Source organism: Hemibagrus wyckioides, linkage group LG02 (assembly GCF_019097595.1).
Source record: "Hemibagrus wyckioides isolate EC202008001 linkage group LG02, SWU_Hwy_1.0, whole genome shotgun sequence".
In the NCBI taxonomy this organism is placed as follows: Eukaryota; Metazoa; Chordata; class Actinopteri; order Siluriformes; family Bagridae; genus Hemibagrus; species Hemibagrus wyckioides.
The window spans coordinates 12,175,771-12,203,247 of NC_080711.1; the positions used below are offsets into that span (position 1 = coordinate 12,175,771).

General features: G+C 39.9%; 2 protein-coding genes and 3 non-coding genes across 6 annotated transcripts in view; all 5 read right to left on the reverse strand.

Annotated features, from left to right (window-relative positions):
• Positions 1-9,469, reverse strand: part of tmem104 (transmembrane protein 104) — a 44,842-nt gene extending 35,373 nt beyond the window's left edge. The window contains exons 1-6 of the mRNA XM_058372716.1: positions 8,991-9,469; positions 8,675-8,756; positions 6,818-6,939; positions 6,401-6,482; positions 5,203-5,299; positions 5,034-5,114 (exon numbers count right to left, since the gene is read on the reverse strand). Coding sequence (XP_058228699.1) covers positions 5,034-5,114; positions 5,203-5,299; positions 6,401-6,482; positions 6,818-6,939; positions 8,675-8,719 — 427 coding nt within the window. The 5' untranslated portion in view covers positions 8,720-8,756; positions 8,991-9,469. The remainder of the gene's footprint in view (positions 1-5,033; positions 5,115-5,202; positions 5,300-6,400; positions 6,483-6,817; positions 6,940-8,674; positions 8,757-8,990) is intronic.
• A 1,492-nt stretch (positions 9,470-10,961) lies between these two features.
• tnpo2a (transportin 2a) lies at positions 10,962-27,247 on the reverse strand. Of its 2 annotated transcripts, XM_058413156.1 has the most exons (26): positions 27,096-27,247; positions 25,534-25,633; positions 24,109-24,184; positions 23,769-23,918; positions 23,341-23,447; positions 22,550-22,683; positions 22,353-22,434; positions 22,135-22,257; positions 21,915-22,033; positions 20,460-20,520; positions 19,769-19,940; positions 19,151-19,303; positions 18,787-19,012; positions 18,199-18,370; positions 18,010-18,096; positions 17,790-17,897; positions 17,032-17,190; positions 16,851-16,938; positions 16,637-16,735; positions 15,650-15,685; positions 15,396-15,491; positions 15,189-15,264; positions 14,971-15,070; positions 14,639-14,713; positions 14,405-14,548; positions 10,962-13,901 (listed from the first exon to the last, which is right to left on the reverse strand). In XM_058413156.1, the coding sequence occupies exons 2-25, from the start codon at positions 25,630-25,632 to the stop codon at positions 14,441-14,443; spliced, it is 2,706 nt and encodes a 901-aa protein (XP_058269139.1). In that variant the 5' UTR covers position 25,633; positions 27,096-27,247; the 3' UTR covers positions 10,962-13,901; positions 14,405-14,440. The 2 variants fall into 2 exon arrangements, with proteins under 2 accessions (XP_058269139.1, XP_058269148.1); XM_058413165.1 differs by lacking the exon at positions 15,650-15,685.
• On the reverse strand, positions 19,524-19,590 carry LOC131344850 (small nucleolar RNA SNORD41). The gene has a single exon (XR_009203403.1). It is a non-coding gene; the product is annotated as a small nucleolar RNA SNORD41 (small nucleolar RNA).
• LOC131344842 (small nucleolar RNA SNORD41) lies at positions 20,338-20,408 on the reverse strand. The gene has a single exon (XR_009203401.1). It is a non-coding gene; the product is annotated as a small nucleolar RNA SNORD41 (small nucleolar RNA).
• Positions 20,964-21,031, reverse strand: LOC131344847 (small nucleolar RNA SNORD41). The gene has a single exon (XR_009203402.1). It is a non-coding gene; the product is annotated as a small nucleolar RNA SNORD41 (small nucleolar RNA).
• Positions 27,248-27,477: the final 230 nt, after the last annotated feature.

A 27,477-nucleotide genomic window follows, 5' to 3' on the forward strand; every position in this document is an offset into this window, starting at 1 on the left:
GAATATTTCAAGGTTTTCCTCGTTCATTGTAAAAAACAAAGTGTGAAAGGGCAAGTGGTGCTGCTGAAACGATTCTCTAAAGGCATTTAAGCTTATTAGCTTTTATAGCTCTCTTAGTGTCGCCCTGCATTAAGTTTAAAGTTGAGACACTAAAAAGGAGTCAATAGGTAAAAGACTTTATTTCAAGAAACTGTGCTTGGGGTTTGAACTTTAAATCTTTACAAGGCGTAAACTATGGTTATATTGGAGAGATTTAGACAGCAAAGCCTTGTTTATCCGTGCAGAAGTCCGATTAAACCTGTTCAGTTCTTTATAACACTGTAAAAGTACGTAAGCTTTCCATGTGAATCACACTGAAGCCATGCAGAGGTCTTGAGTACAATTAGTGTGTCATGTAGCTTCTCTGTTTATCCAATCACAAGCCAGAACCATTCATCATTTCATTTTTCTATATGAAGACAATGCAATGGGAAAAGGGAAAAAAAAAAATCTCTATTCAACTGCCATCAACCTTTTTTTAATCTCTAATAAAAGTCATCGAACCTCCACCCCCAGACAGACATGAATCAACAAACAAGACCTCCCCAAGATCTGCATCTTTGTACCACATACACAACACAATTATATGACAGGACCAAGAAATTACTCCATTGTAACATATGAAAAGTGCTAAAGTGAGACTGTATGCTAAATTAAAATAACTAACAATAGATTTGGAAGCGTTATAATTCATAGTGTTCATTCTGTGAGCATTTCACAACAATATCCTGATTGTTTTCCCACAATTTTATGAAATGACACCTACTTCTGACATACAGGATTTTTTCAATGCAACATCTGTAGAAAAGCAGTTGCTAACCTGGTCTGGATCTTTCTTAGTGGAAGAAAGAGAGGCTTCCAAGGAGACTTAAAAACTCATTATTTTCAACTGGCCGGTCATTGTCAACAGGAAAATTATATACACAGAGCAGACAAACACAGAAAAAAACAGACATCTGCTGTCAGAAGCTCTCTCTCTCTCTCTCTCTCTCTCTCTCAGGCTGAATAAGACATTTCACTAAAACTCACAGCATCTTCACTAGGATAAAATTCATCTTAAGCCCTGTTTGGACAAGATGGAGGTTTATATGGCAAAATTCCCTCAATTAAATCTGCTACAGTGCAATTTTATTTTCATCAGCAGTGTTTTCCTAGGCTTAGAAATTTCATCTCTGTATTTAAAATATTTTATAACAGCCCTAAAAAGGGCTTTTGTTTTGCTCTTCTTAAGCAACAGAAGCAAAAGCAAAGCCTGAGGGAATTTAACATAAGTAAGAAGTGCGGTCAAGGAAACTCTTAAGTGAAATGAGAAAGAAATAAGGCTTGAACTTCATATCTGTGTTGAGATCATTTCCTCAGTTGAATCAGAGGCAGGGAGAACCTCAAGCCTTTGGGCCTACAGCGTCACATCATTAACTAGTACAGGCTGAGGCCGTTCAGGATCAAGTGACCATCTGATTGTCTTCCTCAACTCGACCCCTTATCACCAGGGGCTCCAACACGCTCCAGCAGTCTTACCCTTTGCTTAAATAAAAGGTCCATTAATTCACAGGGACTCTTTTCCTCTCACAATAAAGCTGCACACGACACATGATGTATACACCACACAAACTTTTCTATGAGGTGAAAAACTACATACCGTCCCTCTGTCTGCCACAATTGCACTCTATGGTGCAGTGAAACTGCCCGTTTCATTTTACCTACAGTCTCTAGCTAGGGGATAGATCTTCTTGATGCACCTATAATGGAGACTGTCTCCAGCGCATCTTTAGGGAGACGAATGAGCGCTGGCATGATTTCTGGAGCTACTGCATAAAGCATATGGAAGACAATACACGACCTGTACCATCTTCCTCAATCTTCCTTTCTGATCTTGTTTGTAGCAGGCGATGCGCCCTTCCCGGTCATTTATGGTTAAAGAAGTTGAGCAAAGCTCTGCTGCGGAAGGGTTTATCTCCTTGGCCAATCGATACTGTCATGCTTGGGCACCCGGGTGAGGATGAAGTGGTCAGTTCACTCTATCCGGCATGGGGAAAGGTTAGAGCGCAGGGAGCTATTTCAACACTTCAGGCTTTAATAGAATAATGCAGACAAGTGGCGAAGCGAGAAGCTGACGCTCTGAGAAAGCTCAGCCCTCCTGCTAAAAGGGCAGGTGCGAGAGTGTGTCTCTGCAAGTCTGAAACAACTGCACCACCTAGTGGATAACGTTTACAATCAAGAGGAAACAGTAAGGCCTGGATGGAAAGACAGTGAAAAATATCGGACACTTTTTTGCAAAGATGCCAAAAGCAATGCTGGTGAGATATTACATAGTTGCGCAAGAGTGTCGAGTCAGCTGTTGGCTAACAGGACTATCATAATAAAGTGAAAGTTCGGACTCTGCAACAAGAACACTCCAGCAGAATAGACTGCATCAATCTGGACCTCAAGGTGAATGTCATTCTGCCTCTAATTAAGATTTCCATTATCTTGGCGTTCAGTCTCTACCTGCATCTTTCCCACACCGGTGCAGCGTGTAGATAAAAGATTAAACTCAGCACCAATGGCATGCGCGTCTGTAATTACAACCAAAGGCAATTGAACTCTCTTTAATTACATCCCATTAGCAGCTGAGAGCACTTCTCAGTACTATTAAATTTAGGAGGAAAACAGACACCTTCGGTATGACCTTCAGTGTCTGCTGTGATTTAAAAGAAAGGTTTAACACTCAATCTAATTGCTCTAAAAGTTACTCCATATACTTAACATGCTCATCACAACACTTGTAGAGGATTAAATGTAAATGAGAGTAGATGTGACAAATAGAAATTTTTTCCCCCCATTTAATGTTTTTCGGTAATAGTGTAAAGCAAAGCTGAAACAACTGAACACACATCTTATTAATCTCTAATTATTATTATCGGTTACAGTAACTACAGACTAATATACAAATAAAGAAATTATTTTAAATATCAGCATATGAAATCAGAAATGTTTGCATTTAATAGATCTTTCTCTCTACTGCTTCATCTAAATCCCAAATATCATCGTTAATCTTAACAGGCCAAATACTTAAACAGCCTAAAAACTTATAAATCAGCCTTAACTTTTTACTACCACATCACAGACATATCAAGCCCCTTGTGTTGCTTGAAAAGCATCTCTCAAGCTACTGCTTTTTTTTTTAATCCTCACTTGTTGCCACCATGATTGAAAGAGGGAAGGAGAGACAGAAAGCAAGAGAAATAGACAAACAGAGAGAAAGAGAGACAAACAGAGACAGTGAAAGACAGACAGCAAGAGAAATAGATACAGAGGAAGAGAGAAACACAGACAGGAAGAGAGAGATGTTGTGGTCGTATTCACATGAGCCGGAGACAAAATGACAGCTCTCTTCAGCTTATTAATATCTAAGAGAAAAGCCTGTTTGTTGCAAGTGAAATCTGCCGAACTGTTTGTGTGTGTGCGTTCTTTAAAACAGCCTCAGTGCTGGACTTGAAGTCAGTGTTGTGCCCAGTAGTCTATGCGCTCCTTTTTATTGGTGAAGTAAACAAAGTAGTCAAACATAAAAATCCACTGAGATCTAATCACAGCAGCCCTCAATCTGCAGACAGAGACGGTTATTTTTTTCCCCTAATGTTGTATATGTCTGCCTTTTGCATTAAAGCAATGTCGATCTGTATGCAGGAAGAAAAAACAAAGGAATGATTTTACTGATGAACAAAAGATGTCACCGCATTTGAAGTAAGACACACCATCTCTCTATAGATCCCACCCAGCCTAGACAGCTTTAACTCCAGAAAGACTGAAGTAAAGCTGAAACTCAAATTGTGATCTCAATGGGGAAAATATCATGCTAGATATCTATACTGATAGGGACTGGGTAATGTATTAGGAACGAAAAGATGCCACATCGCCTGAGGGAAATGAAAATTACCAGCCACCAGAGGTCTGAATTCAAAGACACCCTGAAAATCAGAGTGATACAAATGATGCAGCAGGCTAGTCCATTTTGCTGAAATTCCATTGCAGGTACTCGGTAGTTTGTATGGCCCCCATGTGTTTGTATGCATGCCTGACAATGCTGGAGCATGCACCTAATGAGACGACGGATGGTGTCCTGGGGTATTTCTTCCCAGATCTGGACCAGGGCATCACTGAGCTCCTGGACAGTCTAAGGTGCAACCTGCCGTTAGACAGCTTTAACTCAAGAAAGACTAAAGTGAAGCTGAAACCCAAACACATTTTTCCCCCACATTGCAGTTGGGCAATAGTGACCTAAAGTTTAATGCTCTTGTCTGCTTATCAGTAGGTTCCAATATGACCGAGCTACCACTGTGAGGGTTTTGAACAAGGTCCTTCTGCTTAGCCTAATTCTATGCATAAAAGCATGTGCCAAAAGAACTAACAGAAATATAATGCATTACAAACAGCATATGGTGAATCAGGACTTTGAGTTTATTCATCAGAATCTGATTGGCTGTGAAGTGGAGATTCTGAAACATACACTGAGCAGATCCAGATACTAGGCTGTGGTCAATCACACCAGAAGTGACACTATATTTACTTGAGTGTATACATGCAGCCAGAAACAGAAGTGGTGCTTCGACAGCAGATGCTCCAGTTTGTGTTCACCTCGGCCAGCAGCTCATCTTACGTTCATAAATGACGGTTATTATGCTTTTTTGTCACGTAGTCAAAAATGAACAAGGTGGGGAAAAAAATGTAATTAATTTCAGAGAGTGTTGAAGAGCTAAGCCAATTCTCTGTAATGATGGGTCGATAAAACCTTTCAGTCGTCTCCAGAAAACTAACACACACAACATAACTCAGGACTTTTGTTAAAAACAGAACCAAGTGCCCAGAACATGTAATCTAAGAAGCTTTGAGTGGCAAAATGAGGCAGAGGCCTTGATATCTGAAAACACTACACTGATAAACAAAGCATTGTTCACTACCTCTATTTCAAGAGGTAAAACGTGTGGCAATGTAGTGAAGCGTAAAATTATTCTTACCTTTATTGAAAAACATGGAGGCCATTTGTCCCATCTCAACTCTCTCCACAATGTCAAAGTGATCCACTGACCCTGCACGCTCTTAACGTTCAAACAAACAAAAAATGTTCAATTCCAATGAAGCTACATACCTGAAGAAAAGAAGGTTACAATTAAGCCAAACACTCACGAACTGAGAGAATCGGTCGAGTCTCCACCGGATCTGACCGCCCCCTGCAGGTCACCTCATCGTCCGAGTAGTCAGAACTAGAGTCGCTGCTATGGATCTGGGGAGGAAAAACAAAACAAAACAAACAAACAAACAAAAAAAAAAAACTGAATCCCTTAATGTGCAACACATCGATCCAGCTTGTCTAAGATCTGATGACTGTGCAGGTCATAGCATATTATTTATTTTATTTTCATATTCCAATCAGAATAGAAATGCCTTTGAATACCTTTGCATTTATTTCCAGTTACGCTTTGTTCTAAACATACATGCAGCAAAATGCCTGTGCAGAATAACAGCATAAGAGTTTTCCTTTCATTTCCTTTCCTCTTAACTGTTGTATACTATTTAATACAATCTACTATTTTGTTTAAATAAAAAGGGTTGTTGTTCTTCTCTGAGAGTGCCTACAATGTTTCCTCATAAGAACAGGTCCACAGTAGAAGACTTCTACAATGCAAATAAGCCTCAACTGTACAAAAAAACATTGGAAATATAAATATTTGCTTATGTTGTTTGCTAAGGAAAGTTAGTTTTTTTGTTACAAAAATTGGAGTACATCCTTTAAACAGAAAAAAGTGGCTCTGGAATAAAAACTACTAAATAAAGCCGTTGTGCTAGCATTACTCCAAGCAAACATCTCTGGAGTAGACATACATAGAGATGTATAAATTACTGCATTCAATTAAACAAGAATTGAACAAACTATACGAATAAGAGCCACATAATCTAGGGAACTAGCTCAGGCACTTAACTAGGATGTGCTCAAGGGACAAATATACAGATCACCACAGTCACCAAACCTGACAATGCCTTGTAGGGGAACATACAGGGTTTTATAATGTCTTACTCTCCTCAACCTCAATTCCTCTAGGAGAGTCACGAACACTAATAATACTTTAGATATACAAATAATACCTTAAGTCTACATGACAAGGGAGACAAGTGGAACAGAAGAGCTATTGCTTGCTTTACTGACAGATGTGTTATACCACCTTTAGCAGAAAATTAAAGGCAAAGAACCTACTACAGTTTCCAACAAGCTCTATTATTGCATGCTAAACTTGGAAGCTAAGAACAGTGCCTATGACTACATGTGCATGAGAACAGTACGTGTAAGACTGAAAGAAAAGGTCTGCATCAGGCTTCACTCACACACCTCTTCCTGCTCTCTCCTCTTCCAGCGTAGCTGAGCGTTGGCCGCAGCCATGGTCTCGATCACAAATGTAGTGGTCATGTAACTGAGAACAGGCAGGAAGAAAAGAGCAAACTCTGAGACTGGATGCCCAGTGACAAATTAATACTTAAGGTCAATTAAAGACAGCTTTATAAAATATTGCTTTTTTAACAATACAACAAATGTGTATGACTTCTCAGATTAATATGCTCTCTGACAAAAAAAACAAACACGCGACAAAACAACTAAAATATGTTTCCCAACTGAGTCTTGATAAAAAGGTACACGATATTGCATTGATCCACTAAGTATCTGAGTATAGCGATCCTGTTCCATCAAAACATCCATATTAGTGCATTAAAGCTCTCACAGATAATTATACACACTCACACCACCTACCTCATGAAAGCCAGGAAGGAGATGAGCGCCAGGCTTACAACCCATCCAGCAGTGGCAAAGGCTCTGGGCATGGTCAGCGCACCAGTACCCACAATAATGTTGAACATGTACACCAAGCCAACCTGCAAAAACACACACACATACACAAAAAGCCTTGAAATGTTCCTATGTCTCAGTAAGATGTACTGTGTAAAATAAAGTGCATTTTAAAATAATAATCAAAACACAGCCTCTATGACTAAAGTCATAGTATTTTAATGTCCGTATTTACTCATGTATCAAATTCGCTGACCAAAGAGTGCATCTGTGGTAAGACCTTAACTTAGCTAATTGTAGAGTCTGAATACTGTTCATAATGATGAGCCATTCCCTGAAAAGGCTTAATTTTGCTGTATCACATTGAAACTAAGTAAAATGAATGCCATGACAAGTGACACACACAAGGATATATTTCAATATATTCCTAAACATATTCCAATACCCATAAGTAATATGGATTAAAGGGTAAAATACATCTACAGAGTTATTTCATGCACAGGGTAAATCCAACACTGAGATCTTGCTGATGTCAGTCCCTTTACTATAGCAGAGCCCTTTTTTTTTTTTTTTTTGCAACGTATGCAGCTACTGATTTTTGTCATTTGTGCAACAATATGCATGTGCTTTGTGAGCAGACCTTAACACTTCTGCTTTCCTGGTTGATGAATAACTAACTTGAGTAAGCGGTTAAAATCACATGCTTCACCTGATACTTTTGCGGAAAACTGCATCAGATCAAACTGAACTCAGCCTTTGAGACTTTGATTGAAGTAAATCTGAATAACAAACTAATTACTTCAGGGGGACCTTTAACCCTCTCTGCTCCCGTATTATGGGTCGCCATATCATGTCTGACCCTGTGCTCTGACCCCATGTGAAGAAAAGTACTTCACTTTAAAGTAAATGTGAGACACGAAAGCTTCCTCTTCAGAAAGACCAGTTACTGAATGCAGCAGCTCTATAACGGGAGTTTTGTTACATTATATTGGCTATGGATAAGCAAGCAAACCGATCATTTAGTGCTGATGCGGACTTCTTGGGTTCAAAACAGAAATAGGCATTTTCTGTGGCATCACTTCCAGTAAACACCACAGCAACCGTCATTATTTATATGGGTTAGAACAGGACGCCGTGTCCTACTCCCTTTTCTCTATAAAATCATATGCTAGGTATTCTGGACCCCAAAACCAGAGTGCTTGTAATTTTTTTCTTTAAACAGTGGTGTAAATAACAAACAACAACAGATAATAATTACACAGTAATAACATGTAATAAGGAAAGGCAGTGTTATGTGCATGAAGTGTCCAACAGTCCATGATTTTTATATGATGATTATATATATATATATATATATATATATATATATATATATATATATATATATATATATATATATGAATTATTATTAAATATTATAAATTGTTGATTACAGACGAATTGTTAGATAATAAAAATATAAATATATATAAAAAAGTTATGATTGTTGATTACTAATGAATTGTTAGATATTATAAATATAAAATATAAATATATATAAAATGATGAATTCTTGATTACGGATGAATTGTTAAATATTATAAATATTGATGTTATAATATAAAATATAAATATATATAAAATGAATTGTTGACATTATAAATATTACAATATAACAAATATTATAAAATTATTTGTATAACAGTGCATGGTATTTTCCTGATTAGACAATAAAAAAAAAAAAAAGATAACTATTGTTTGTTTGTTTTTATTCACCATCTCCATGTGTCTTGCCCTGAGGGTGTTTAAAATTTAGTATTTTAAAAACTTTGCATCACTTACAAAAGGAGAGTAGAGCTCTCCAGTCTCTGTAATGCCACCTGCCATGTTGTCAGACAGTCTAAGCACAATTCACACAGGATACCTGCAGGAAGGTCAATATTAGTTAGTTAGTTAGTTAAATTTGTAAAAGTCTGACACACTGTGTAAACAAAACAAGCAGTACGGTAAACAAAACAAACAAGTGAAGCAGCTAGTTTCAACTGTTCTGTGAAAGCTCAACTAAAACTCCACAGCTAGCAAGAAGACCAGCTAGCTATCTTCCAATACATTTAATAGTATATTATTATATATAGTTTTATTTAAGAGGAGCACTTACCCGGTGTTTCCTGACTGGTGTGTGTGTGTGTACAGTTTAGTTAAAGCACAGCTCAGCAACTACACCGCTACGTCGCCAACTGGCTAGTCATGTGTTAGCATGCTAGCTGACGAGATAGAAAAGAAAATGTTTAAAAAAATATACAGAGTAGCCTTCGTGTGATGTAGTATTCACCGACGGGTCAGCACTATCAAGTAGCAGCCTTCCAAGCACATGTCACGTGAATATATAATAAAAGGCGTTGTGTATAGTCCGCCATACTTCCAGCAGCTAACGAGTTTCTCAAAGGAACCACTCAAGCAGAAGAGGAGAGCATTCAGGCTGGCCGCGCAAACCCACACTGCGCATGCGCAAACCAAGTCAATAGCCGTATAATATAGTAATAAATGCGTTGCAACATTTGAAAAAAAAGAAATAAATTGTAGTATACTTTGACAAATTAAAAGGAAATATTTGTAAGCGACTTTGTAATGCTGCCGGCGTGGTTGAGGTGCCAGACGTCACAGTTATTCTGACTGATCATCTGACACGTTATCTCCTCTTCCAGGGAGACCACGCCCCCATCCGCATTTTAGGAGGGCTCAGTGAAGAGGTTGATTACATTTCTGTCATTTAGCAGACACCCTTATCCAGAGTGACTTACATTTTCCAATCACTTCATATAACTGATCAATTGAGGGATATGGGCCTTGCTCAGGTTGCTTCAAACACAACCTTCTGCTCAGTAATCCAACACCTTAACCACTAAGCGACCACTTCCCCCATGATTATGAAAATGCTGTATGTAAATCACCTGTGATAGTCTTCATAGCAAGTACATCTCAACACCTATGAAAGATTTTAGAGCGACGTGTTAAACAGCTCTCTACATCACAGTCATCAAAACAAACGCCAGTTGAGCTGGTATCTGTCCAGTACAGCTCAAAAGTGCTCTATGATCTATACAGAAGCACAGTAAAGTGGTTCAGAGAGCTTATAAAGCTAAGCAGGAGCCCTGTCAGTTAAAAACAATAATCTTTAGCCATCATGAACACAGACACAACAAAACCTGTCAAAAGATCCTGTTTCTTTCCCCTCTAATCTTTAGGATCTTTAGGATGTTGGAAGGATCCAACAATCCTTCCTGGTCACTTTCCTCTGACCTGACCTAACAAAGCATTTCTGCTTACAGAACTCTTGCTCATGCAATGTTTTTGTGCACTATCCAACACTAGAGACTGTTTTGTGTGAAATTCCCAAGAGATCAGCATCCTCCTAAACAAACCTACATCATGCAACAGTTAAAATCCCAGATTATCTATTCTGATGTTTGATGTGAAAAAAATCACTTAAGCTCTGGACCTGCATCTGCCTTAGTTTATGCACTGCATTACTGCCATATGATTAGCTGATAAGTTTATTGCAGATGATCAGACGTTCCTAATACAGCGTCCAGCAAGTACATTACAGTATTTCAAAATGAAAAAGCAAGGTGTCTGGACATAGGTTCAACTAATAACATGCACACTGCTGGTCATTAACAGTCATTACCAAGTAGCTTGTAATTTGTAGTAAATGGTCATTTCTTTTGGATAATCTTTCACACATCAAGCATCTTTCCCCAACAAGAGTATTTGGTTATGCTGAATAACGAGACCAAAAGAATGAAAATGTTAAAATACTCCACAAATATAATGCTGCAGTGTTGAATTTTTAAAAAAAAAAAAAAAAAAAAAAAAACAGAAAAAGAAACAAACAAACAAAAAAAAAAACAAGTGTTTGTGTTTAATTTTAGAGGACTTTAATGCAGACTTTAAGGTTTCAGAAAAAGTCCATATGCACTTTCATCAAATGCATCACGTTCTCAAAGTGAAACATTTCATACATCCTAACTTAATTTCTAATTCAGAAATCACAACAGTCTAATTGCAACATGCACATGTTAAACATCTGTTCTACCAACTGAAATGAGACGGTACACTTGTTCCCCCATTGGTAGAAAAGAATTTATTTCCCGGTTTCACAGAATTAAAACAGAAAGGTGATGAGAGAGAAACGAGTTTGCACCACAGTGTGGAAGAGGAAAAAATAAAAAATAAAAATACACATCATTCAGCAGATTTTTTTTTTTCCTAAGTACACAGTACAGGCTCAAATGCATTCCCCTCCTTCCATCTTAATTGCTTGTTGGAATTGGTTAATTAAAAAAAATAATAATGCTCAGAACTGGTTGATAAACAACAAACAAAATTCTTTAAACAAAAGAAAATAATTAAAAAAAACTTTTAAAGTCCAAATAAACCTTTGTGCTTATAAAACACAAAATATAACAAAAAAAACAAAAAAAAAATAAAATAAAAAAAAACGCACACATGGACAAATTATATTGTAGAAATAAGGAATTTGCTGTGCATTTTTTTTTTAAAGAAAATGTATTCGTTGTAACAGGGAGCTCACAGCAGAGTTTTTGTCGGATTATAATTGTATAAATGTTTTTGGTTGGCCTGCACACATTAGGATGATCTTCAAAATACTTCAACCTTAATTACTTTTTAACCATAGATCGGTTTATAGGTAGAAAACAACCTGCACAAAATTCTAGATTAGTTGGTGTCATCCCCCCTCCTCTGAATGCCTATTGACCCAAAATTTGCTTTGTCATTTCCTTATTTCTCGAGTCCTGAGGAAGGAGCAGCTTGCAAAAGAGTAGCTAGTGGATGCTCAGTAGATTGTCAATGCTATTATTGAAGAAGCAAATCAATTTGAAAAGGTACTTCAAATCACCTATTACTGGCTCAGTGGTGGTCAAACGATTTCGTCACAGGAACTAAAATCCAGAAGAGGAGACATTAAACAAGCACCACACCGAGTCTTCATTTCATGCATGTTAAAGTTTTACTTTACATCGAGTTTGAATAAGACGACGCAAAACCTGGAGGACCTTGAAAACACATGAGCGTCTGCGGTCTAGCAGAGAAATGGCTATTGCTTTTATGGCTATTATAAACAGCCTCTGCTTTTTGTACGTTTTTGGTATTAAAGCCAAATATGGAGGATTGTGCAGAGAGAAATCATGAGTGTGCATCCTATAAGGCCTCGGGTCAAATCAGCTTAATACAGCAAACACACGGTGAACAAACGGCAAGAGTGTTGATTATGGGCTTTGTTTGGAAAACAGTGCAATTCTTCGTATGCATCTCATACCTGTGTTTGTCTTATCAAGATGGCCAAGAAAATCTATATTCAGCATATAGTGCCTAGCAATAGCTACACAAAACAAAACTTTCCTTCATTAAAGTTAGTCATTTGTTTGCTTTTACATTAAACTACAAGTTGAGTCACAGTGCTCAGGGTAAAACGAATAAATTAGTCTTAAGCTTGAAATTTGCCACTTAATTTAGACCATGCATTTACCATCGACATGCCTACACATGGCTTTATCAAATTATTAAACCAGTCTAAAGTGGTCACAAAAGCTGTCAGTACAGGGGACTACCAGTTAAACACTTTACACGCTTGCAGAAAAACACTGTGTGCCGTCATTTTGTCTTCATCGCCCTGTGAAATCGTGTCATTATATGGAGCTTGTACTTAACCAGGTGGGACATTAATGCAGCCTGCTGGATTGCTGTGTGAAATTCCATGTAAGAGAAAGTGCATTAAAACTCCTTAATGGGTTCAGACACCTTAACATTTAATTCATAACATTTGCTTTTAAAAGCGTTAGCAGCACATTCTCTTAATTTACAAGATGATAAGGCTGCAGTATGGTTTCTTAGTGGAGTACATCTAGATGTGAACGTGGCTCACAAACTACTGCTGAAGAAGGAAATGGAACATCGATCCACAATGACCTAACAGAAAATTCACAATAAGCTACGCCTGCTAACACTGTACAGTGAGACGCTCTGAATTAAAAAGAAATTTAAAAAGGAAAACAAAAACCTTAAAAAGAAACAATAACTTGACACCTGCACATTGCACTGATTTTTTCCAAGGGTCCAGAGTCATGCAAACCTTTATCATTCCCTTATCTAAGCAAGCATAAGAAAGGAAAAAACAAAACAAAAAACAAAACAAAACAAAAAAAAAAAAAAACAGTGAGCACTAGAGTTACAGTTCCTGAAGGTTGTTCTGGTTACAGCAGAATAAGGGTCAACACGAAACACTCTGCCGGGGAGAATAATGAACCTTAAGTGCCAGCTGCAAAGTGGTTACAATGACAACAGCCTGGAAATATGCAAAACAGCCTGAAAGCGAGACAATATGCACTGTACTTACTGGTAATAATCACATATTTTAAAAGGTGCTAGTACTTATCTCCCTATTGGTATAAATATCTCGTGCCTTACCTCTAGCCAACAATCCCTGTGGTTAAAAGTCATTTTAGTATTGATGTGGTCAACCAATACCGTTTAGGATATTGTAGTTTTCTTATGTATGCATTACAGAAATACCACCCGGGCAACAGGTCGCCTTAAGCTTGTCTAACGAGTGTGTCGGTCTACTGAATGCGCTTGTGTGCTATAGGCGTCTAGCCGAGGTGCCAGGGCTTAGACTAGACTGTACTATTGGTGGGTGCATTGGTGCCACCCAGCCTCCCCCCTCCCGATAGTGCTCTCCTGCAGCAGAAGAGAGCAGTGGAGTTATCAGGTGGCAAGCCCTGCCTACGAGTTCCCTCCCTCCCTCTATCCCAGCCTAGATCCCTTTTTGCTTCCATTTTTATTTAAAATTCCTACTCAGAGCGCGGGACGCTAAACCGCAGCGTTTGATGCAGAGGTTGGCTTCCCCTAACCCCCTCCCACCCTTCCCACCCTCCCTCACACAGACACAGGGTGCAGGGATGATCGTCGTGCCAGCCTCCCCCCTCCAGCAGCAGGGCAATACACACACATGGATGAGTTCCCCCAGTGACCCTCCCGGAGTTTCAACCTAGAGAAAGGATAGAAATGTTGAAAGTGTAAATGTTGCAATTACTGGCGCAAGACATTTTTCTATGCAATAAGGCATGATGAGGGAAAAAAAAAAAATATATCCCCGAAAAGCAATTTATATCGAGGACTGACACGGTCCAAAATAATGCATTTAAAATAAGGCATGGATAACAAATGTGTCCACTCCAAACTCAGAGACACTTCATCTAGGATACTCATGACAACCACTGCATGAAGTACTTGAAAATCCAAAAACAGATACACTGCTATTGTTTATTTCATAAGTATCTGAATGCCTGCTTTGTTCCAAATGTTCAAAAGAAATTTCACACTCAGCCTCACACATTGAACAGTGCAAATGGTGTCAGGTACAGCTGAAAATGCGTCAATGGCTAGAAGCCTAAACGCAGCATCTCTTACTAGAACTAGGATTATGTATTATTCATGCTAAATAGCTACATTTTAAAACGGCTGAGGCAAAGATGAACATGGAGCTGGTACCTAACAGGCGTGTCCTGTGTCAGTGAGGAGGGGCGTCTAAACGCCGTAGCAGGCTGACAGCCGCTCCTTCAGCTGTGGGGGGAACTGCTCACAGAACTGCTGCCAGTTCTCCTCTCCAACCTGGTCCTTAAAACCATGCAAGATCTGCAACAGATCACATCAACATGCAGTGACTACTTGGCTTTTGTTAGCAGAGAATGATTTTTAATCGAAAAAACGGTTTTAAATGGTTACCTTGTAGAACATGTCTCGCAGGTCATCTTTCGGGTTCACCCAAGATGCCACAGCATCGCAGAAGAAAATGAAGTCCTGTACAAAGGGAAAAATGTTAACATTTTCATCAGAAAAGAATTTATTCAATTGTGACCAACAATGCAGTTTCCAAATTTTGTCAACTGTGAACTAGTGCGCCACACGGTCTATGGCACACAGACAAAGCAAACATTACAATAACAGCAGGTCTCTTTTCTGCGGAGGCATGCAGGGCATTTAGGATCCATGAAAAGGAGATATCTTAACAAAATGATCTTTACTTAAACTAAACTGAAAATTAGTACTTTAATTACCTGTACCACACCTCCAGGATTTACCCCAATCATTAAACAGATGCCTCTGAAGGCTGAATCTTTCTCTTCGTTGTCTCTGATGTTTCTGAGTGACTGACACCTGAATTACAGGGAAAAAAAAAAAAAATACAAAACTTTCAACTGTGAAAATCCGCACTATAATAATCAAAATCGAGGGTCGATATATTTTGTGGGTGGGTTGGTGCTCAAAGACTCACCAAGGACGTATGAACTGAGGCAACATGGGTGCCACCTCCTGAGGACAAACGTATCCCAGCCGACCGATCGTAATGGCTGTTTCAAGACAGAACGTAAAGTGTTATCTAAATGAAAAATTCCACAGCTCTGATTTTGTTGTCCGTTTTGCAGTTCATCATAAAAGTCAGTGTGGCACGTAGGTACAGAAGTCCCAGTCACAGTCATACCCGTGTTCTCCAGAAGAGTCTTGGGGGTATTGGGTCTATTTATAATCTCCACCAGGTTGTTAAGCACCAGTCCCACATATGGCTCCATCTCTGCACCTGAGGCCGCAAGAGAAAACAGCTCTGAGACACAATAAACAGCGAAAATATAAGAGCATCCAACCAGTAGAGTATCACTAAGCACTGGGGTAAACCATTTCAGATAAAGTAAAGCAGTCCGTTTTCACATAAAACGATCAGCTTCCTTCCTATCTCACCTGTACAATCACCTCCCTGCTTCCTGTCACCTGAGCCTGTAGAGACACCAAACACTGTCACTAGCCTGCCTGCAGCCTAGCATGCAAAAACGAATGCACACACACAAAGATGCCCAGCAGTACGACTAAAAACAAGAGTAAACAGGACTAAGAGTACACACAAACACAAGCTGTCTTAGCATCTTTCTCAAAAGCTAATGATAAATTGTATTTATCCTTAAAAATGAAATACACTCACTGGCCACATTAATAGGAACACATGCACACCTATTTGGTCATTCATACCAATCATGTGCCAGAATTGCAATGCATGAAAACATACAGATACAGGTCAGGAGCATCAAATAGAGTTCACATCAAGCATCAGAATAGGGGGAAAATGTATGATTATAATTGACTGACTAGATAACTACATGAATAACAGGGCTACTGGTGTTCCTATTGAAGAGGCAGGTTAGTGTACATTTGCACTTTTTCAACTTTACTCTCCACTTACAACATATGTAATGTGTGTGATTACCATAGACAGGAACTAATTATTTTGCACTGGGAAAAGAACCAAAATCTTACTTTTGTACAGTCTGAGCCTTCATGAGATTTAGGCAATAGTGTGGGAAAATAATTCAAAAGATTTAGAGCCTAATACAGAAACTTACTAATTTCAACTGGTTGGGTGGCCAAAATAAATAAAAAAAACAAAATAAATCATACAGCTTCTACTTGGTTATATGTGGATACAAATATAAATAAAGCACAAGCAACTACAATTGCTTGTAACAGTAATATTTCAGTGTGGAAGGAGTACACAGCTTTCTTTCATACTCAATTTTGTCATAAGCCAAACAGTTAGGTTTAAATTTATATTAGATTACCAGGTTTTGGGATTTCCATTCTTGTTGAAAGAAAATTAAAATGTTTCATGGTAACCACACATTACATAGATGTGGTGGATGGAGGGATTCATCTTTTTCCAGACATTAAACTTACCCATCTGTATGGAGATCTCACCGATGGCCCAGGTGGCATTATTACACACAGAAATGAACTCTGGGTTCAGGTTTAGCCCCAGAATAGGCATGAACTCAGCTGCAGAACACACACCAATAGATCGAACTCAGTGATCAACACCCCTTACATGCTGCACACGAGTCTGGCATCAACACTATAACATTAGGAGAACAAATGCCAAGGCAGAACTCACAAATGCAGGGTTTGACATGGAGGAAGCAGGCCTTGGTCAGGTCTCCCAAGAGAGCAAACGAGCTCTGCCTTACCTCTGGCATCGTGTCCTACAGAGAAAACATCGTAGCAAACATACATGCATGATAAATATTTACTTATTGTGTGTGTCATGCACAAAGCTTTGCCTCTCTTTGTTGTACCTGCATGCACTGGAAGAGGAGGGTCATAATGTTGCTACGAGCCACCAGTCTCTCAACGTGACCTCCAAGACCCTCGGCCAGGCCACTCAGAAGATCCAGAGCCACAATCATGAAGTCCTTATCAGGAGCCTCATACTGCTCTGGGTGCTGGTTGTACATCTAGAAAGACAAGGGAGAGATCAGGGAGTGCTCCAAAAAAAAAAGCCAGAGTTTTATTTATTAAACGTTACAAAAGCTAATTGCAGCAACCAAATGCCAAAGTAATAAATAATTTAATTGATCTAACAAAGTATCCCAAAAGGTATGCAGATGGTAAAGTAGTTCACGTTTGCATCAAATAACCAGAATGGGAAAATGATTTACATTTACGGCATTTAGCATGCCCTTGTTGTACAAAAGTGCTTTAAAGCCTCTATCCGTGAATGCATCAACAACTCTCCATGACTTGTTCCTTGTTGTTGGTGCCAGATGGGCTGGCCTGAACATTACTGATCTCATAGGAATTTTAAACACATCAGTCTCTAGTGTTTAAGCGGAATGATGGAAAAAAACAAACCAAAAAAAACAAAAAACAAATCCATCCTATGTTCAGTCTCTCTGCATGATTTAATGCACTGTGCTGCTTCCACATGATTGGCTAACTGGATAATTGAATAAAAGAGTAGGTGTACATTTACACAGTACGGATGGTGATTGTATACATGAACACTAATCAGGCAGCCTGTATGTGTAAGCTTTTGCTGTGTACATGCATTCACCATTGCCTGAGCGAGGGTTTTCTGCACCAGAGTGACGCAGCGCTGATAAACTGGTTCACAGTAGGGCAGGAAGCCACTCTGCAGAGCTGTGGCCACTGATGACAGACACTAGAGAACAAGAAAGATAAAAATATAAGATAATATACCCACTGGGCAATACAAAAAACTGTATTTAACACAGCATTTAATTCATCCTATAATGACTTAATTACTTCCTTACCTCTAGCAAAGGGAACAGATCCTTGTCCTCATCTTTCAGCTCATTCCATTTCTGGATGAGAGGAGGCATTAGCTTCTGGATATATTCCTGAGAGAAAGTGGAGTAAATAAAGCAACTTATTAATAATTTGCATATATACACAAATGTAACCGCCAAAGTTTTTTCCTTATTTCAGTACTGAAAACTCACAGGCTGGTTGAGATGATGGCCTACAGAGTCAGCCAATGTCCCAATGGCATCATAGAGGATGAGCAGATTCTTGTGCTGGTACTTCCCAAAAGCAAAGACCAGTGTGTCCAGAATAAATCCGAGATAGGGAACGAGCTCTGTGCAAGCCTCCTCCTCCAGAGTAGCAAACGCACTGCAAGAAAAAAAACGTGTGTGAAGTTAGGCTTCTGTGATCTAGCTTTGTCTCAGCCTCATGATTGACCTTTCAGATTGAGGGGCACTGTGAGTCAAGTTAATCTGTTTACATATGAATAACATTTTACCATCCAGGTATACCACTGGAAAGTACACAAGGGCATCACAAAGAAATTCAAACACACATACAATACAGAAATCATTAAAGGTTTGTCTGTATATATATATATATATCCTTAAAAAGGAACGGTTTCCATGGTAATTATAGGTTAGTCATGATGTCAAATGTCACTGTATATGGTAGGAAGAGTTATATCAAACCTAGAAGCCCTTCATTAAAATATTTCTGCTAACTAAAACCTTGGTTGAACTCTAAAGCTACATGGTTATTGTTGCCATTTTGCACACGCATACCTGCAGGCAGCCTCCTGCACCCTCTTATTGCCATCAAGAATGCGTTTGAGCAGCTCCGTCATGAGTGGCTTGAGGTAGGCGTCAGGAGGCTGGCTCACCACCCAGTGGGCATAGCGACTCAGTGTCCAGCAGGCGATAGAGCGGACCAGGGCCTTCTTATCACACAGACACTGAATTAGGTGAGGAATCAACTCTGGCAGGTAAGGAACCATTCCCTGCACACACCCTACACAGGGAAGAGCACAAAAACACAGGAAACAAGAGAGTGAGCAGTCGTACTTCAGTCACAAACATGTGTAAACTGAGGATCAGAATGAAAGACACATAATAAAAAAAGTCTGTACTAATGGACGTATTCAAATACCCTCAGCAATGGCTCCCAGGACCAGGATGCCAGACTCCTTGATCACCCAGTCAGGGTGAAACAGCAAGTCCTTCAGCAGAGGGAGCAGATGGGGTAGCAACTCGTCCCGGAACACATTCGCCAACACGTCCAGTGCTGCAGCAGAGCATTTACCTAAAAATGGAAAGAATATGCTCTGTGTCCATCAAACAGCTTTATAATTTCTGTTAACATTTCACATTTGTGAAAAAGAAAGCTTCCCAATACAAAGGTTTAAAAACAATATCAAGTTGGTGTGTGAATGGGAGATATTCACGATTCAGTATTTGTTATGCCTTATAGCTCATTTCAGCTTTAAGCATTTAATACAGATGGATTGGCATCTCTGGCCACAGTGGATCAGACAGTATGAATACCTGAACATCACAAACAGTCAAGGTTTAGCTTGTCATCACCTCCACTGAAACCAGCAAGGCCTCGGCATCTTATTCACGTTTAGTCGTAAAAGCACTTTTTGTCGCTACACACTTACTACACCAGCATGTAAATGATCTATTACTTCAAAACAGATGCACTCTAATCTTCCACGACACACAAGAGAATACAAGTAATAAACCGTGACCTGACGTGAGCACTTACGTAGATTCCAGTCAGACAGTGTGTCATCGTCGTCGTCGTCATCTTCATCGATGTCCTCCCCCTCCTCCCCCTCACCTCCCTCATGCTGTAGAGTGACTGTGCGAGACTTGTGGAAACGTGGTTTAATGTCTTGCTCACTGTCCGGAATAGCCTCGTCCTCCTCCACATCACCCTGCAAGGTCAAACAGTAAAATTATGAATTTCCTGAAATAAACACAGTGACTCTTTCAGACTTATCAGAACGTGCTAAGATTAACAAAGGCACAAACATCACTCGAGGATTCTATTTAACGAGCCTATGGGCTTAAATTATTTATTCCAACGTGTAAATGAAAAGCAAGTTCTAATTTTAACTGCATGACCATTTTTTCACAAAACTGCCTGTGATGCATGACAAATGAGTTAAGAGAAATCACACCTTCCACCCACACGGCAAGATCACATTAGCACTTCTACTCTACAGTCTGCTTAACATTGTAAGGCACAGAAATGGTTCTATTCCCACAAACACGTGTGTGTGTGTATATTATATATATATAAAAATCTAATGAACGGCAGATATGAGGCCTTTGGGTCAGACAGTATGAATACATGAAACATCATAGAAGAGTCTCAAGATGGAAGATGTCGTCATTCCCACAGACAGGCCACGAACTAGACAAAAGCAGATTAAAAGCAAATGTGTGCTCACCTTCAGCAGGATTATGTCGATTTCAGAGTACTTCATTCCATTTACCAGAATAGGAATTAGTCTAAAAGGAAGCAGATTAAGAATATTTGAATGTGTTGTGCTTGCAGCTGCTGAAATCAATACTCCATATAACCCCTGATTTGGTGTCCAGTTTTTACCACAGAACCCAGCCAAGTTTACAAATAAAGGGCCAGATTCAGAGATCATTTTCAGTTGTCAGCACTGTTTTATAGCATACATTTGTGAAAAAGATTGTCTGACTCAGACACAATCTGGTGCCATCTAAAAGAGCAGGGGTTCCCTTCTGTCTCTTGTTTCTCTCAAGGTTTCCTCCTTCTCTCAGGGAGTTTAACTTGCCATTGTCGCCTGTGTTGGTCTTATGGACCAAAATCAATAATTGCATTTCTGTAAATGTGCTCTGCAAGTACAATTCAAGTACATTTTTGCCAACAAAAGCAGCAGTGTTGTATTAATATTCATATTATTGAGAGACACTGGGCTGCAGTGGATCAGACAGTATGAATACAAAGACCATCACTAACAGTCAAGAACTCTGGTGTCATCATTTCCATAGTGACAGGATGAACACGTGATCTACAGTCACCTGTCTCCACCCAGTTTGACTCTCAGATTTTATAGGCTGCTAAATTCCATAGTCAAACTATCCTAAGGGTCACACTTGCACAAATTTCTTAGGTCCATCTTATATTTGGAAAACAAACTTAATTTCCTGTAATAAAAGAAAAAGAAAGAAAGCCATGTTTTTGCTAAATGTACTGATGAGGTTGGATTTGTTCTCTAAATAAATAATCGAGTGTGAGCATTACAATTGGTGTTACAAGTCTAACCTATGTGGTTAACCATACTTTGTGTGCACTTGCAACTTGGGGATAATCTGCCACTGCACCGTGTGTAAAAAGGTTCTGTAAACAGAAAAGTTATGCAAAGGAGTCTGTCTTTGTCAGTTTCAGTTCTTACTGAAACCTGTTAAAACAGGATAGATGTGAGGACACTGCCAGGTGTGTTCTTTTTACCAAAGAGAAAAGTAAAATTATCAAACAACCCTAGAACATAGCTTAACCAAAAAAACAAACATTTTTGTACCCCCCCCCAACCCCAAAATGTGGGCCAATTTCTACTAGATCTACTAGTTTTATTCAGGTTTAGTCAGACAGCTGATTTAACTGTGAAAGCAGATTTCTGATGTCTCCACCATTGCTGTAGCAAGAAGTCAAAAAGTGCTCTTTATAGCCAAACTATAAATATTGGCACACCTGACTGGACATTTTCTTGCGAAAGTGCCGGCAGCATTTCCCGACAAAGAGGCTAAATCACCACGAGAGAAAAACTAGGCACAGACAGACAGGAATTAGTTTTATGACTTCCTGGAGAGCCAGGCTGGCTAACTGCTAAATTAAAAAGTTTGGCTCTTAATGTATTTCACTGATGACTCACTGAACCAGATGTCCAGATAGAACTTCTTTACAGATGGGTTGCTCAGCCAGAGTGAGCCAAAACTCACAAGCCTCCAGAGCCACATTCTCATCTGGGTCCTGTGTACGCTGTAGCATGTACTGAAAAGGCAAAAAAATAAATAAATAAAATATCTGCTCAGTCATTCCAGTGAGGGTTTTTTGGGTGCATGCATGTGTTTGATTGGGAAGAGAAGGCTTACCTGAACAATGCTGTGCATGTGTGGGATAAGGCGGTCAATTCGAACCTCGAGCAGCATGACCAGTGCTCGACAGACATTCTTTCGGACCTCAGAGTCTTCATCTGCAGCCAGCGCAAACAGACTCTGTCAAACCACAGAAAGACCAGTCAGATGTTAAAAACGGCAATGGGACGAACAACTTTTTACAGCAAACATAATAAATCTCTGTCATGAGCTACCTCAATAAAGGTGTCGATATTATCCATGAGAGCTTGAGCTCGACCAATGATGAACTGGTTCACACAAGCAATAGCATGGGATCTGAAGACAGACAAAAGGAAAAACCCGTTACAAACACTATCTGTGCAATAGTTACTCTACACTTCTACAGCAAGACACATGATAAAACAGCTGTGGTTCATATCTTGTGACTTACCTAATCTTAGGACTACAGTGCTTGAAGAACTGCAGGAATTTAGGGATCATGATGTTTAGAGGCCGGTTCAACGCATCACTGTCCAGCAGCTCGGAGGAGTCTTCACATATCTTCTGTAGGGCACCAAATGATCCCTGAGGACAGAGTCAGCCCATCTTACTACATGTTTTATAACAAAACATTTCAGAAACTAAATACTCACTGTGCGGACCATTTTTATTATGTTTAATTACACTCACAATAACTGGGTGTTAATATTAAATGTGCCAAAATAGCACCAGTGATCACCGGTGACACCAACAAAAGATTAAATTATTGGGTCTGTACAAAGATAATCTCATTAAGATCTATAAAACACTATGTATTGAAGTCCATTTCTTAATGCCAGAAAACAAGCCACCATGGCTTTATTTCAAAGAAATGCTTGTCCAGACTTGCTCTATTTAACTGATGGGATTTAGCTCCCACCCTTCTCCATTTTCATGGATGGTAATGCTCCACCAAATTGACTGTTCCTGCCCCCGTGCTTGCTCCGATTAGCTGCTGGCAGCCTGAGAGACAGGCATTACAAATATGAAATGCCACCATCTCAGGTATTACAAACTGCACCATTACAGTTAAACACTTTCCACAGGCTAAATCTCAGTCAGGCTAATGTGGAAAGCATTACAGCCAGCGCCAAACCACCCCCAAAATCTCTTTAGTATCTCCTGACTTCTATGCAAAAATAGCCTGAACGAGAAATCAGAGAGAAGATAACGCATGGTAAAGGAGAAAACATGAGCACAAACCTCGCATGTGTTGTAATCTTCCGAGTTGAGCAGGTTGCAGAGCTGAGGCAGCAGCTCGGGCCATGTCTGCAGCTCCCCTTTGGAGGCGATGGTTGTGATCAGGATACCTGCGTGGGAGACACCATTAGATCCGTTTATAAGCATTGCACCATTTTATGAGCATGGGTTACTCAGCAAATATTAGAGCCCTTTTTATTACCCTTTTGTCCACATAAATTAATTATTAAGTAGCAAATTGTGCATGCCTTAAGCAGAAGGAAGCAATTCAATACCAAATCTATATCAAGACCTTATTTAGTGCATAATGGTTCAAATATGGAGATGTTAGGTTTATAATACAAAAGCAGCAATGGGTTTGAAGTGGAGACTCCAGAAGGTAGATCAATGACAATACTGAGCTGCATATTTTTTTGGCACAGAAGACATACCGATTGTAGCACGAATGAGAGGAGAGGGGTCCCCAATGTTACTCAGACATTCCTGCTTGATGAAGTCTGCCACTGCTGGAGGGAAATTCTGGTAGTGGGCCTTTACGTTGTTCTTCAGAATCAGACCGCTGAGCGAACGTGTCGGCTCATCTGTGGGGAAAAAAATATATACAGGTTAACCATAAAGTGGCTCCAACTAGGAAGAGAGAACATGTGAGGAAATGGTAACCAGGATAATGTTTTTAAAAGTGCAGGGGGGGGGGGGAGAAGGAGGAAAAAACCGGCGAAGCAGAAAACAGCTGAAAACAGAAGAGTAGGGTGATATCAGATCATAACTTACCCTCAGATTTCAGTCGTGTCAAGACAAAGATGAGATAGTTGTTGAAGTCTGGAAACTGGTTCAGCTGCTCTAGTTTCTGAGGACATGGTTAAAGAAATGGGCCAAGCACAGTAAATCTGCTCTTCCACCAGTGCACCAGCTGTACCAGCATAACTGATTGCAAAAAGCCATAATTCACAGAGGAAAAATTTCAAACAGCATCCATATTGAAATGCCAAATCAGGGTGGAACCTCACTCTGACTGAAGCCAGGACAAAAAGAAACAAGGATGATGTCAAAATTTGGAAAGAGAAGACAAAATAACCACAAACCACATTTGCATCTGGTTTTATCGTGCACATTTAATGTCACCACTAAATCTGTATAAAAACAGATGGAAAACTAGTCAAGATGCAATCATTTAAACCACTATTTTTATTTATTTATTTAAAAAAATCACCACATAAAAATCTCCCTAAATAATAAATAAATTACATAACTTTGATTGCTATAGCTGACAGCCTGCAAAATCAAGATTTTTGATGTCTTTGGTATAAAACAGGGAAACAGGTATTGGTTATATATTAGCACAGAGAATGGATTTCAATGCAGGTGTGCAATCCTTGAGACAGCCAGGTACAAACTAGGTCAAAACAATCCCACTCCCTTATTGTCGTATCCACTGGGCTTTTTTTTTTTTTTTATTAAGAAAAATGCCAACAAGTGCAGTGTAAAAGTCAACTTGTTCCTGGTAAAACTTCCTGGAAAGATTCAGTGTATAATAGAAGAGGAGGTCTTTCTGCCCATAGCCACTACCTGAGAGTGGATGATTAAGCCATTTCCACCAGGGGCCTGGATATATGCGATGAAGCACATCACACCCATGACCTCTATGAAAAGTAAGCAGTTTGTTGCCATATGTTTTGGCTATGACCAGTGGTGTCCTCTCCTCACCTGTGAGCATATTACCCAAGTCTAGCTGGAGTCTTTATTCTCTCTCAGTATGTTTAACTGTCAGGTACCTACATGTTGTGCCAGCTGAAGAATTATAGTCATATACAGTTGTCCGGGCATGCTAATCTAACAACTGCTGAGAAAAAGCACTTCATTTGCTGTGTAGTGCAGCAGGTAACGGGCTTGAGAAGGTCTAACTTGCTGCAGTTACAGCATCAAGGTGTGTTGAGTCTTAGTACTTACACACCAGATAAATCTTTTTGTTTTGTAAAAGTTGTGCTACTAATAGGATTTACTCCCTTGCACTAGTTATTAAACTGCCTGTCAGGCAACTACAAATGTACGTTAACATCCCAGACATGACACCTGCTTGTCCAGCTTATTTATTCAATCTCTGTAACTTATTTACATCGTGTGTGAGGCACCCATGCGTTGAACGTCCAGACGACAAAAAGAAAAAAAAAAGAAAAGACTTTTCAATGAGTAGGATACTTGCTGCACAGCTCTCTGTGTGGCTGTGTTTGGGGACTGGGAGTCTTTTAGGAGCTGAAGGACCTGCTGGAGTCCTTGTTCATCCGGCTGCCACTCCATCCTACACACACACACACACACACACACACACACACACACGGTTAAGCACAGTTTCACAACACTGGAATATCCAGAAGCCTGACCTATATATTTCAGGGTATTCCCTGCTCACAACACACCCAGTTCATTTACATTACATTTACAGTCAAGCGACAAGAGTGGAGTGAAAGGTCTGGATGAAAGGTCTGGCTTCAGTCAACCAAGAACAGCAGCTTGTGCTAGGATTTGAACTAATAACCTTCTGATCAGTGGCTCAAATCCTTAACCACTGAACTAATCAGCTAATACAGTCTGTCCTGAGTTAAAGTGGACATGTAGGAGTATAGGAAAATATAAATGTGCAAGACGTGTGACCTAAAGTCGCAGATTAAATCCACATAGGGGTCTGCAAATAAACAAAACTACCAATAGTTTAAGAATAATTACACACGGCGAACCTAAACGAATTGTCAGTGATTTCAGTGTGTATACTAACAAGCTAACATGAGCGATGTTAATCGGTGTAAAGGCCTCGAGACGGCCGGTAATGGAGGCTGAACACTCACACAGCTCTGACCGGTGGATGTGGTCAGTGTAACAGCCGGATGCTCTTGATTTATTCACCGCTGTAGGATTTGGGGATAAACTCAACGCCCCAGGATGACTTTAATCCCCGAATAACAGCGTGCCGCTTATTTAGCTGATGCCGGCTGTTAGCTTAGCCTCGTCTGAACACCAAGGCTAGTGTTAGCAAACTGACACGCTTTCATTAGCGCCAATCTAGCGGCTAATTATTGACCAATAGATTACTGAAGATCACGGAAAAGCTGGCACATTAAGCTTGTTTTCTTTTTCTTTATTAAGTAATCCTAAATACTAAACTCTTAAGTCTTTTCCTAACTAGCAAGACCTAGCAGGTCCTCTGAGGTCAGGCGAGTTTCTTGAGGGCCGGTGGGCTAAACGGAGCGGCACATTTCTGTTAATTTCACGTTAATTACACATTCAGCTCGTTATTACATGATATTAAGGGCTGTTTATAAAGTGTAGCCTGGTAGCGTAGCACTGCGAGTTAGCGTGTTAGCTCGCGCAGCGGCCTCGCAGTTCACCGGAGACCATGTGGAAGGAGCTCGCGCTCGCCTGCGCCAGGAACACTAGGCCAACTTACTTAAGGCGGAATGTTGAAGGAGGAACTCGGAGCGGCTTTAAACATTTCTCGGCACGATAAGTTCTGCCAAATGAAGGCGTCGAATAAATATTTAGTTTTCACAAGCGTACACTGTGGGGTTAGAGAATCGAGTGCAGTCGAGACGCGCTAAATCCTACAGCACTGTTAGCTTCACTGCTAACCGTCTTCGATTACAAAGCTCTGTCCGAAATTTGGCTTTACACGACGACGCTTCTGCTCGCTGCTTGATTCCTTCTTTATGTACCGTTGAATTAAACGCGTCTATTCTCTACACAGAGGGTTATTTAAATGTACTTACAGACACTGTATGCGGAGGCCTGTTGAGCCGAAACAGATGCATGCAACAGTGTGAGAGCGAATGAAGCCGCGCTCACAAAGCCCCCCAAGCCGGAAGCGCTTCTAGCCTTCTAAAGGTAGTTCGCTTTCATTTTCCAACCCGTATTCAGTTAAATCCCACCTCCTACGCTCCGATTGGCTAACACTTCACGTTGAGAAGCATGTTGGAGAGTGCGTGAGCTAGAATACAAACCAATCAGAGTTCGTGAATAGGATTCGTTCGCAAACGGGTAGGCTATTAAAAAACGCCACGGGTGGGTCCTGGGTGGTGTTGCCAGGTCTGAGGTTTTCACCCCGCAGAACTGGATTTTGATCATGTCTTCGAGTAGTTGAAGTTAACTTGG